The following is a 12,714-nucleotide window of genomic DNA, read 5'->3' as shown; positions in this document are numbered from 1 at the left end:
CTCCCACCTTGTCTGGCGTAGGAGGCCATGGATGGTTGCCTGTAAGTCTGCTGGGAGGCCGGTCTATATTGGGGCTGCTGGTACTGTCTATGGTGGGAAACAAGAAACGTAGAGAAACCCCTACCTCTTGCTCCCCGAAAGGGCTGTTTGCTATACTGCAAGGTCCCCAGAGAACGAGCAGCATCTGTGTCAGTTTTGATGGCCTGTAGGGCCTCATCTATTTGTTTGCCGAAGAGAGACTCTCCATCATAGGGCATATCTAATATCCAAGACTGGACTTCTGTCCTGAAAGATGTTGCTTTCAACCATTCCTGGCGGCGCATAACCGCTGCTCCTGCAAGCTGACGGAAACCTGTGGAGGCTATGTCTAGAGCGCAGTCTATGATCTCTTCTGAGATCCGTTCTCCTTCCTGCAGAATTTTCTGTGCCTCAGGTTGCTTGTTCTCAGGAATGAGCTCTAAGAAAGCATTCATGTCAGACCACATCTGGCGATCATAGCAACCCAAAATCGCTTAAGAGTTGGCTGCACGGACAGTTCTAGCCGACATGCCCGAGAATCTCTTGCCAACGTTGTCTAGGTGTCTGCCCTCTTTATCTGGAGGAGTAGATATAGGCGTCTACGGATTCTTAGAACGCCACTGGGCGGCTTGGGAAATGACCGAGTCTGCTTTAGGATGACCTGTTAAGTACGCTGGAGAGTCCTGTCTCGCCGTGTATTTTTTATCCAGCTTTTGTGGAACCGGTGGAACAGTAGCTGGATTCTCCTTGATTTTAATGCCTTCACTCCAAATGAAGTCTATGATTGGAATTGCCCTCACAGACTTTCTTGCCTGTTCCTTGAAGCCATGGAGAAGCATTCCGATTGAGACGGAGGTTGGTAAATGAAACTTTGTGGCCGCCCTATCCATTAAGTTATGAAAACGACCTATATCCTCCGGTGGAGGATCTGATAGACAAGGAGGAGGTGGCGATGGAGTGGCAGCTAAATAATCATCCCATTCATCGTTCGGATGCTGGGGCATTGCAATCTCCCCTTCTTCTCTTTCATCCTCTGAAGAGGAGATGTCATCTCTAGGAGGAGCGGCTATTGTATACTGTGGTGTAAGCCTGGGCGTTGCTGGAGGTGGAGGTATACTCCTTAGTGTAACAGGAGAGGAAGGGAGAGGCGGCTGCATCTCAGCTGCAGTTGGGAACCTTCTCCTATAGTCTTGCAACATAGACTACAAATCTTGATTCAGAGAAGCAGGCATTTGGACAGTGTTTCCTGGCAGCTGCAACGGCTCATAATATTGTCTGTGATGAGAATAATAAGATTGGAACTGTTACTCGTATTCATCCTCATCTTCCTGATACTTGACATGCAACTGGGATGGACTGTGCGCATAACCAAAGGGTCCTTCATCTGATTCTTCCCAGTCTAGCAGATGACTAGTAAGTAAGGCTGTTACCTTACTAGGCGATGTATCTGCCGGATAAACAGTAGACTCTGACATTGTGGTAATTTTCACTGTAGCATGAAGATCGGGAGATTCAGAGGAAATGGGGATCATGCTGCCCTGGGTCATAGTAACAAGTGGCATTGTCGATGGTGTCGACAACGATGGTCCCGTCGACGATGGTGTCGATGACGGTGCCCTTGTTGTCTATGTTCTCGTCGACGTACCTTTCAATGACGAGGTCTTTTCTAGAGCCGCTTTCGTCGGCGGCTCCAATGACTAATGTGACTTACCTGCGACTAACAGAAGGAATAGGAGCCTTTACCACAGACGTCAACGTGGTCGCAGTTGATGACTGTCGTCTACGAGACGATAGAGAGAGTAGTTGTGGAAACTGTCGTTGTCTGTAGTGTAGTCGATTTGAATTTAAGAGACATCTTTCTAGAAGTGGAAGGTTCTGATGAAGGAGAACGGTGACAGGACTCCAATTTGCGATGAACAGAGGATGGCTCAGATGAAACTGAACTTTGAATGTCCTTGGAAGCCTCCTTATGGTGCTTCTTGTGGTATTTTCTAGATTTTTCAGCCTGCCCTAGGTCCGCAGATCTGGACCTTTTATGAGGCCTTACTGAATCACTCTCCTCACCAGAAGTACAAGATTTAGCCTGCAACCAGATTAACAGTCTTCCTTCCCTGTCTCTAAGGGTCTTAAAAAAGAAGGTGCAGCATATTTTACAATCCTTTACCTGATGCTCAGAATGTAAGCAATATAAGCAGTCTTTATGTGGGTCATTCACATGTAGCCTTTTCTTGCCACAGGTCTTACAAGGGGAGAAAAGGCCTTTTCTGGAAGAATCAGACATTTTTCTGAAGAAAAAAATCTTCCTTGAGAGGAAAAAAACTGAGCAGAGCTCAGGGAGACTCCCGTCACACAACGTGCGGTAGAAATTCTAAGGGAATGAGCCTCTTTGGGGAATATTCTAGAGGGTGCTGGAGCCTGATTGGTCATGAGTCAAGTTTGGTTCTTTTTACAAAAGGACATGGATAGGGTATATGTGTGAATTTGCTAGCATTATAGCCTATGGAAATTTTTACTTAATGCTCTGATAGTATACCGTGGGACTTCCACTTCGACAACGGTGATGACTCAAGCATGTGAATTTATGAAAGATCCAATACTAGATAACTATATTTAGGGTTAAGAAAACATTTCATTTCTAGCATTTGTGGTGCAGAAAAACTAAAATGCCACAGGCAGTGCTTATATGGAGATAATGCAGTTCCATTCACGCACTGTCAGATGTCCATTTGGAAGTACTGTAAAATGTTCTAGTTAGAGCCTGAAACCAATGGGCAATACTACATGAGTAAACTGAACGGAGAACTGTCCAGTAGAACCAACTATCCATGAGAACCAATCTGCATCCATATTCTAGCATTCATAGCCCTCCAAAATTTGATAGAGACTTCTAGCTGCAGATTCCTTACCTTTGGAATTTCCTGGCGTCAGCTCGGAATCTGGAACTTTTGCAGAGCAATGCCCATGCATGCAGTCTGGTGGCCTCGTTTGGATCCACGTGGCGTTGGAGCAGTCTGTGACATCACGGTCACCTATAAAGGTCCCACCCAGGCATGCATACATCAGTACTTTTCCTTCTGCACGGGTTGAAGCACAGATCCGGAATAGAACTACCCTATGTCTTTTTTGACAGGCCTTTTTCAACCTTTTTGTTGAGACATTTTTCATCTGTGCAGTAGGACATCGAGGAAGACTGGGTTCAAGCAGTGTGGCGCCTGCCAACACATCCTGCCAGAGACAGACTGACAGGCTCCCACCAGGTACGTCTCTGGTGCCTAGACCAGGAACACGACTCCAAGTCGTGTTCTGACTGCTGGGCCATGGCTCCGAAAGCTTTCAGGGAGCAGTCCCTGAAGCTAATTGTGGCCCAGCAGTTGACATCGGCGGGCACAACTCCTCGGAGGTCAGGAAGGTCGCAGGATCGCTCCAGGAGCCCTAAGTTCTCTTCGGCCAACTCGAGGTCCTCCGGACAGTCGGTAGGAGGCACAAAAAGAAGAATTCCAAGTGGACTTCAACTTCACCTTGCCCTTTAGTAGATGAGGCTAGTCGGGAAAGTTAATGATCTAGGCACAGTTCCACTGAACGATTGCCAGTGCTGACTCAGACTCCTCCCCCACTTTCTGGGACTCTGAGAAATCCCCGCTCAACTTTAAGAGTTTTATGAGGCCATGTGCATCGTGTGAGCGGGCTGGCCCTGCCGGTGCACCTTCGGGCCTCAGTGTCATCAAAGGCCCCCAATCAGGTTCCACGCCGGCGGCTTTGGCACAGTTTGGGTCCCTTGGATCTGATATCTGACCCGGAACAACGCTGGATCCACACAGTCTACCTCCTCCGGCGTCGCTCCAGATGATGCCACAAGCCCCATTCTCATTACAATGATGCAGAGCCGGGTCTGGTGCTGACGGCGCCCACCGGTGCCAGATAATTGCCTGACCATTTCTACAAACAGCCAGGAACTGGTGAGGAATGGGTGGGGTCTCAGGACCCTCTAGAGTCTTAATTAGAACCCTTGGACTGGTATTAGGAGCTAGGAGAGGCCAGTGGACTGGACACTTCTCCAGATACTGGCATGCTCTCACCTCTTACTGTGGCTTCGGAGGAGGGGGCATCGTATGCAATCTGTAGGGCAGCAGAGGTGCTGGACTTAGATCTGCCAACGGTGCCGGTCAGGACTAACAGAGGTGCATCAGCTGTGGGTTTCCACATCAGAACCAACGTTGCCCTTTAATGAAGTCCTCACTGAGATCCTACTGGGGATGTGGTCCAAACCCAGCACAGGGGTGCCTGTATACAGAATAGGTCACCGCCATGGCCAACTCTGGGTGACCCTGGCTTCCTCATGCAACACCCCACCTGGGAGAGCTTGGCGGTCCAAGCCTCCACTTCTCATGGCGTCTTCCCTTCTGCTTCCCCGGATAGGGAATCCAAGAGGCTGGACTGATTAGGGAAGATGATGTTTTCTTCCTCCAGCCTAGCATTGAGTTTGGTAAACACCTCTTGCCTATTGGGTCATTTTTCCCATACTTTATGAGATACAGTGGCGCAGGTGCTGCCTCAGGTCCCAGAAGACATGCGGGACACACTCACAGGCTGTCAAAGATGGGAGAGATGCAGCAAAGTTTACAATTAGGTGTGGCTTGGACAAGACGGACGCGCTGGGCAGGGGGATTTCCTCAACAGTGGCCCTTTGACGTCGCGACTGGCTACGTAACTCTGGCTTTTCAGGATACCTCCAGGCAAACCTTATGGACATGCCCTTTGATGGGACCCACCGTTTTGGGGGAAAAGGCGGACTCTGCGCTGGACCACTTCAAGGACTCCCTGGCTACAGTCAAGTCCTTGGGCCTCTCGGCAACCCCTTGCGAGGCTCCAAAAGAGGCGAGATACCACTTCATCCATAGACCAGCCACCGTCATCCACCAGGCCAACATCTCGCACAGGAACACAGTCGTTGTGCCCTCTGACCCAGAGGGTCTGGCCAGAAGTTGTCCACCATCCATCCCACCCATCTCCACAACGTCCAAGCTCTCCTAGAGTTATTCTGCAAGACCATGTACGTCCATTCGAGGGAGGATTACATTTCATCTCCCTCACTGGCAGTCCATAACATCCGACAAATGGTTCTTGAAGATCACACTGAAGGGCTATTCTCTCCCCTTCTGGTGGAGGACTGTAGTAAAGTACCCTCTTTTTGGCATGGTTACCCCCACTTTTTGCCTGTTGTCAGTATGTTTTGACTGTTCACTGGGATCGTGCTAACCAGGGCCCAGGGAATGTGCTCTCTCCCTTTAAATTTGGTTGCTTGGAACACACACCCCACATTTGGTATACTGGTGCCCCTTTCGAAGTCCCTAGTATATGGTGCCCAGGGGCATTGGGGCACCAGGGGTTCCCCATGGGCTGCAGCATGTATTATGCCACCCATGGGAGCCCATGTAAAATGTTTCTGCAGGCCTGCCATTGCAGCCTGCATGAAAAGGTGCATACACCCTTTCACTACAGGTCACTGCACCAGGTCACTATACGTCACCCCTATTGTAGGCCCTCCTAGCCCAGAAGACAGGGTGCAGGTACCTGTGAGAGGGCACCCCTGCATGAACAGAGGTGCCCCCACGAGCTCCAGCTCCATTTTCCTAGACTTCGTGAGTGCGGGTATGCCATTTTACCAGTGTACTAAACATAGGTCACTACCTATGTCCAGATAGATAATGATAACTCCGAACCTGGGCATGTTTGGTATCGAACATGTCGGAATCATACCCCAATACTGTTGCCAGTATTGGTTTCATGATTCCACGCACTCTAGGGGCTAATTAGAGGACATCCAGCACTGCTCCAGCCAGCTTTCTGGGGTTTTCCAGGCAGTCCATGCTGCTGCCATCTCTCAGACGGGTTTCTGCCCTCCTGCTGCTTGAACAGCTCAAGCACAGTAAGGCAGAACAAAGGATTTCCTTTGGGAGAGGGAGACAACACCCTTTCTGTCTTTGGAAATAGGTGTTACCTATATTGGGAGGAGTAGCCTCCCCAAGCCAGTGGTATGCTTTGAAGAGCACATTTGGTGCCCTACTTGCATAAACCAGTCTGTGCCAGTTCAGGGACCTCCAAGTCCCTGCTCTGGCATAGACTCGGACAATAGAAAGGGGAGTGACCACTCCCCTGTCCATTACCACCCCAGGTTTGGTGCCCAGAGCTCCTCCAGATGGCCAATTGATTCTTCCATCTTGAATCCAAGGTGGACAGAGGCCTCTGGGAGCATCTGAGTGGCCAGATCTGGCAGGTGACGTCACAGCCCCCTCCTGATTGGTGGTCACCTGGTTAGGTGACCAATCCCCCTTCCAGGGCTATTTAGGGTCTCTCTCTGGGGTGGGTCCTCAGATTCGACTTGCAAGATTCCAGCAGGACTCTTCCGCAATGTTTACTTCAACTTCTGGCTACTGGAACCGCAACTGGACTTCACAGGAACATACAAACTGTAGCTCCAGCAATGACTTTGCCCTGCATGCTGCAGGTTTCTCTGGCTCCTTCCAGCAACTGCAACATTTCCCCGGCTGTCCATCCTCTCATGGCAGCAAGTCTTGAGTCTTCCCCAAGAAGCAAGAAGGAATCTCCCTTGGAGTGAAGGGGTCACTCCCCTGCAACCGCAGGCATCAGCTGCAAGGACAAACGGCCATGTGAATTCTCTCTCTGGCAACACTGCATGAATCCTGCAACACAGGTGGTGGTCCTGAGTGGTCCCCTCTACCAGCTGTCCGACTTTGGAGGTGGTGAGTCTTTAGCTCTGCTTGCAGAAAGGTACCCCGGTGCACCGCACCTCTTGCAGCTACCAAGGCTTGTTGGCTCTTCATCTGAGAGATCTTGAGGCTCCGTGTAGCCCCAGCCTCCAGCACTATTCCCTGCAACTCATGGGCTCCTTTCCAGGTGTGCTGAGTGGGCCTCACTGCAACTCCTGTGCCTGCTGCCTGTGATTTGCCTATGCTGTCCCAACTGCTAGAGGACACCAGAGACTCCCATAATTGGGTTGAGTCCCCTCAGACCGTCCTGGTCCATGGTAGCTCTGCAAATCTTATGTAACTGTTGCCTTTGACAATGCTTGTTGGTGGTTTCTCCACACCACTGACAGACTGCAACTCTTCTTCCGACCTGGGACATCAACTGCATCACTCCTGGAACTCCTCTTCGCCTCCTGTACTGCATAGCTGACTCCTGGCCTCCACCGTCAGCCTAGTCCTCCATCTCCAGAAGGGTGGGTAGTGGCTCCTGCCCCAACCGGACATTCCAACTGGAACTGGACTTGGTCCCCTTCCTTTGCAGGTCCTCTTCTGTCTGGATCCATCTTCTGTTTCTTGAAGCTTGCTAAGGTCTTGCACAGTCTATTCACAAAGTTTCTCTGATTTTTTGAAAAAACAGGTTCTTACACCTCTTCTCTCCTGGTCGCTGGAGGGCACTCTAGTACTTACCTCTTGGTGTTCCTTGTTCCACCAGCTCCCCTCTACAGATTCCACTTACCTGGGTGGGTGTCCATCATTTGCATTCCATTTTTTTTAGTATATGGTTTGCGCTCCCCCTTGGGTCACTTTTGCCTATTGTTTTGCACTGTTTTCTATTGCTTTCTATGCTCATTCCTAAAAACTAAGGTGTATATAATAGTGTGTTAACTCACCTGCTAACCGAATATTGCCTATATAGTATTTGGGTCACTAAAATAAAGTACCTTTATTCTTGTAACACTGTGTGGTTCTTTTATGTGTGTAAGTGCTGTGTGACTAAGTGGTATTGCATGAGATCTGCATGTCTCCTAGATCAGCCTTGGCTGCTCATCCACAGCTACCTCTATAGCGAGCCTGGCTTCCTAGATACTGACTACACCTCACTAATAGGGGATACCTGGATCTGGTACAAGGTGATAATACAATAGGTACTCACCACACACCAGGCCAGCTTCCTACAAGGATCGCTTGGTTTTCCTCTGCAAGGAAGTTGCAGCTCTCTTTGCCAAGAAAGCCATATAGAAGGTCCCGATATCAGAAGTAGGCAGTGGTTGTTACTCCCGCTACTTTGATACCCACGAAGAACAAAGGCCTTCACCCTATTCTGGATTTGCGTGACGTTAATCTCTTCCGCAAATAGTAGAAATTCAAAATGCTCACTCTGGCTCAGGTCGGTCTTGTCTTCCCTAGACCAAGGAGACTGGATGGTAGCGTTGGACTTGCAGGATGCATATTTCCATATCCCCATCCTGCCTGCCCAAAGGCATTACCTGTGGTTCAAGATGGGCCACAAGCACTTTCAGTTTACAGTGCTCCCCTTCAGCTTCACCAGCACCCCACCGATGTTCACCAAGGTAATGGCGGCGGTCGCAGCTCATCTGCGCAGGTCAGGGGTTTCAGTCTTCCCCTACTTTGACAACTGGCTGTTGAAGACTCTTTCGCCCCAGGCTGATGTCACCCACCTTCAGACTACGGCAAACCTCCTTCATTCACTTGGGTTCACTATAAACGTGCCAGAGTCACACCTGACTCCCTTTCAGAAGCTCCCTTTCATTGGAGCTGTTCCAGACACAGTGCAGTTTCGGACCTATCCTCAAGAGCAGCGAGTCCAGGATATTCAGGTTATGATTTAAAAGTTTTGGCCTCTATCCTGGGTTTTGGTGAGACAGACTCCGAAGCTGCTGGGCCTCATGCATCCTCTTAGTAAAAAAAAAAAAAAAAAATTCTGTTAAAGCAACATATAACATTAAAAATATACATGCATACCAGTGAGAAATGAAAGTCCATAAAAGTTAATTTGGCTGATTTCACATTACTACAGTGTGCCTTGGAAATTCCACAGTATCCAGCACCTGAATTATGGGTTTGTAGGTTACAAAACAGTGCACCAGGCAGTGGAGTTTACAGACAGAACAAGAAGTAGAACACAAAAGACGTACCACTGGTATTGGCAGCCTGAACCACCTCCATGTAGGATGAAGGATCATCTGCTTTGATATATGAGTCAATGGCTTCTTTCACCATACCCTTCTGCAGCTGCGCTTTGGCTAACTGACTCCAGACAGCAGGTTCATTGCAGCGCTCGGCAAATTCGTATGCTCGATCCAAGTTTCCAATGTGCTCAATAAGTACCTGAAAATTCACAGTAAAGTGGTAAATTAAAATAGTTTACTTCAGTTATAGTAGAGAAATGATGAAAAGGTGTTGTACTATAAGTAACATCCACATTCTATATGTTGCAAATTATTTTCAGGTACTGTAGAACACTTCCTTTTCAAAAACAATAGCACTGGCTACAGCAACATTTCAATCCATCATTCTTTTGCCCACCATGCCAACTCAATTTGACCATATGGAAATCAGACTGGACCCTGCTCCAATAGGAACAGTTCAGCTCGAACTGCAAGGCCAAGCCCTCCTGATCCAGAACACAAGTAACAAGGCCGGTTTAGCCCTCATTGGGGCTCGTCAGTCATGTGCAGCTTAATTCTATTGTCAAGATAAGAGTAACTTATGATAGAGCCCAGTTGCAGATTCTTTACCTTGACTAGATACCCAAGCTATACCATCCCTAGAGGTGGGTATGCAAACCAAGACCATACTAGAAAGTCTTGCAAGACTGAACGTGCAACGTAGCCATCCCCTACAGATCCAACTGTCCAGGCAGTAGTGTTTGGTAAACGTGAGCAGAGATGCCCACGTTGCCACCTGGCAGGTGTCAATGACTGGCACTTCATTTGTAAACGCAGTGGGCGTGGCTGTAACTCGGGTAGAAAATGCATGAAAACCTTCAGGTGGTTGCTTTTTGGCCAGTGCGTAGCAGATCCTAATGCAGAGTGATTCATCAGGAGATGGTCTGCTTCTGCACTGCCCGACCATTGTTTGCAGCCACTTCCTTAGAGGGATGTGGGAATGCATACAAAGTAGACAAGGTGATGGATTGGCCTACATGAAAGGAAATAACCACTTTTGGTAGAAAAGAAGCACTTGAGTGAAGCATCACTGTCAGGATAGATGGAAAGGTAGAGCTGCTTTGATGACAACACCTGAACCTCACTCACCTGTGGGCAGATGTAACTGCCACAAGGAAGATTGTTTTTCAAGTGGAAAGCCTTAAAGGACAATTTTGGAAAGGCTCTAAAGGAGCACACATCAAAAATGTCAAAACCAAATTCAAACCCCACTGGAGCATAATGAATGAGGAAACGTATGTGTAGTACCTTTCAGGAAACTATGTACAACAGGAGACTTAAAGAAGGTTGATCTTAAATCAAAATATATATATAAAAAAAAAGCAAATGCAGAAGTAAAAAAAACCTTTGAGCGTGCCTTTAGGAGAGCCCTGCTGGGCCAGAGAATGGATAAACAATAGGACCTCAGAGAAAGAGGGGCAGAAGGGGGGTCAACAGGCTTGTCTGTGCACATGCCACAGATTTCCTCCAACGACAGGTGTATACCGTTTTGGTGGAGGGACACCTGGCTGCAAAAATTGCATTACTGACTTCAGGCAGAAGGTCAAAAGCCATAAACTGTCGCCGTTCAATCTTCACAAAAGAAGATGGAGACTGGACAGGTTTGGGTGCAGAACCCTCCCCTGTTGCTCCAACAGAAAACCCTCCCAAAGGGGCAGTCTGACCAGAGGATTGATGGACATGCTCAATAGCTCAGGATACTAGATTCTCCGTACCCAGCCACAAAGATTACTTGGGCCTGGTCATTCTTAATCATCTTGAAAACTCTGGGCAGAAGTGGTATGGGCAGAAATGTGTAAAGGAGGCCTGAATTCCACTCGCGACTAAAAGCATCTGAGCAATTGCCGCCTTGGAAACTCCGACCAACAAAACTACTGACGTTGTACGTTCTCTGTGGAGGCAGGCAGATCTGATCAAGATTCTCCCCACTTCTGAATGAGACCTTGTGCCACCTCCGGATGGAAACGTCATTCATGATCCTATAGACATTTTCAGTTGAGTTTGTCCGCTCCGGCGGTTAGAAAGCCTTCCTGATGCTGAACCACCAGGGATATGACCTGCTGTTCCAGCCACATCCAGAGGGCAGAGTCTCTTGACAAAGGGTCCATGACCCCACCTCGCTCTGCTTATTGCAGTAGCACATGGCAGTGGTGTTGCCCGTAAACACCTGCACCACCTTGACAGAGGGAAGAAATAGTAGCCAGATTGCACAGAGCTTCAAAAGGGTGATGGGGAGTCCAGACTCAGCCAGAGACCAAATGCCTCTGATCTCCGCCTCTCCCAGATGGTGGCCCCATCCCTGGATTGACGCATCTATCACTACTGTCATATCTGGTTGGAGAAGGGACAGTAATCGGACTCAATTGCAGTTCTTTAACCACCACTGAAGATCTTGTGTAGTTCCCTTTGAGTTCTGGACCTTGTCGGAGAGAGATTATCATGGTTCTGCACCCACTGGAACTTCAAGTCCCACTGCAGAGCCTGCATATTCAACCGGACGTGTCACCAGCAGAATGCAGGAGGCCATGACGCCCAACAGCCTCAGCCATTCTCACCAAAATCCAGGATAGAGGCTGAAACATCAGTATCATAGCCTGAATATCTTGGACTCACCACTCGGGAGGATAAGCCCGAAACTGCACTTTGTCCATGTCAGCTCTAGTGAAAGGGAGCATCTTAAAGGGAGTCAGGTATGACTTTGGCACGTTTATAGTGAACCCCAGCAAATGCAGGAGGTCCACCTTAGTCTGGAGGGAGGAGACGACAGCCTTCAATGAGCCTGCCTTCAACAGCCAGTTGTTGAGATAGGGGAAGACTGAAAACCCTGACCTATGCAGATGAGCTGCAGCCACGGCCATCCCCTTGGGAAACACCTGAGGGGCGCTGGTAAGACCAAAGGGGAGCACAGTGAACGGAAGGTTCTTGTGGCCTACAGTAAACCGCAAGTAACGTCTGTGGGCAAGCAGGACGGGAATATGAAAATAAGCGTCCAGCAAATCCAAGGCTACCATCCAGTCTCCTGTGTCCAGGGCCACAGTGAGCATTTTGAACTGCTTCTTCAAGAAGAGTTAAAGGGATCGAAGTTCTAGGATAGGGCGGAGGTCCTTGTCCTTTTTGGGCACAAGAAAGTGGTGGGAATAGCAACCACAACCTACTTTTGTCCCGGGAACATGCACTCAGAATACACCATAGAGGTGCCCCCTGAAAACCATCAGCGGTTTGGATTGACCAGACCACTGGCTCCTTGATAAACAAGTTCAGTGGACCCCACATCCTCGGCCATGCAGAGGCTGGGCAGCATGCAAGACGGCTGGCCGGGAATGAACAAATAGACCCCTTCCATAACCATGAGAGGGGTGAAAGGAACCGATAGAGGGAGGAGGGACCACTGCGAGGCCCAAGGTCCTGGCTAAAGCACGAGAATCCTTAGTGCTTTAGCGCCGATTCTGCCTTGCCTCTAAAGAGACTGGTGCCATCAAAGGTTATGTCCATCAAAGTAGCCTGGACGTCACCCGAAAAGGCAGATATCCTCAACCAGGTGTTCTCTGAGTGGAGTCTCAGGCCCACTATCGAAGAAACTACTCTGCCTAGTGAGTCAGTCGTGTTGAGCCCACAACGGATGGTGAACTTTGCTGCGTCTCTACCATCAACAACTGCCTGATAGAATACAGCCCGGAATTCCTCTGGGACCTGTGGCAGCACTTACAGAACGGTATACCATTGTTTGTGGTAGTAACAGG

General features: G+C 49.0%; 1 protein-coding gene across 2 annotated transcripts in view; it reads right to left on the bottom strand.

Moving 5' to 3' along the window:
* Positions 1 to 12,714, bottom strand: part of CLTC (clathrin heavy chain) — a 723,592-nt gene that overhangs the window by 223,235 nt on the left and 487,643 nt on the right. For both annotated transcript variants that reach the window (XM_069226425.1, XM_069226426.1), the window contains exon 21: positions 8,942 to 9,134. In XM_069226425.1, coding sequence (XP_069082526.1) covers positions 8,942 to 9,134 — 193 coding nt within the window. The remainder of the gene's footprint in view (positions 1 to 8,941; positions 9,135 to 12,714) is intronic.

Source organism: Pleurodeles waltl, chromosome 3_1 (genome assembly GCF_031143425.1).
Source record: "Pleurodeles waltl isolate 20211129_DDA chromosome 3_1, aPleWal1.hap1.20221129, whole genome shotgun sequence".
NCBI lineage: Eukaryota > Metazoa > Chordata > Amphibia > Caudata > Salamandridae > Pleurodeles > Pleurodeles waltl.
The sequence above is the reverse complement of the archived record's forward strand: the minus strand, read 5'-3'. Positions and strand labels throughout refer to the sequence as shown.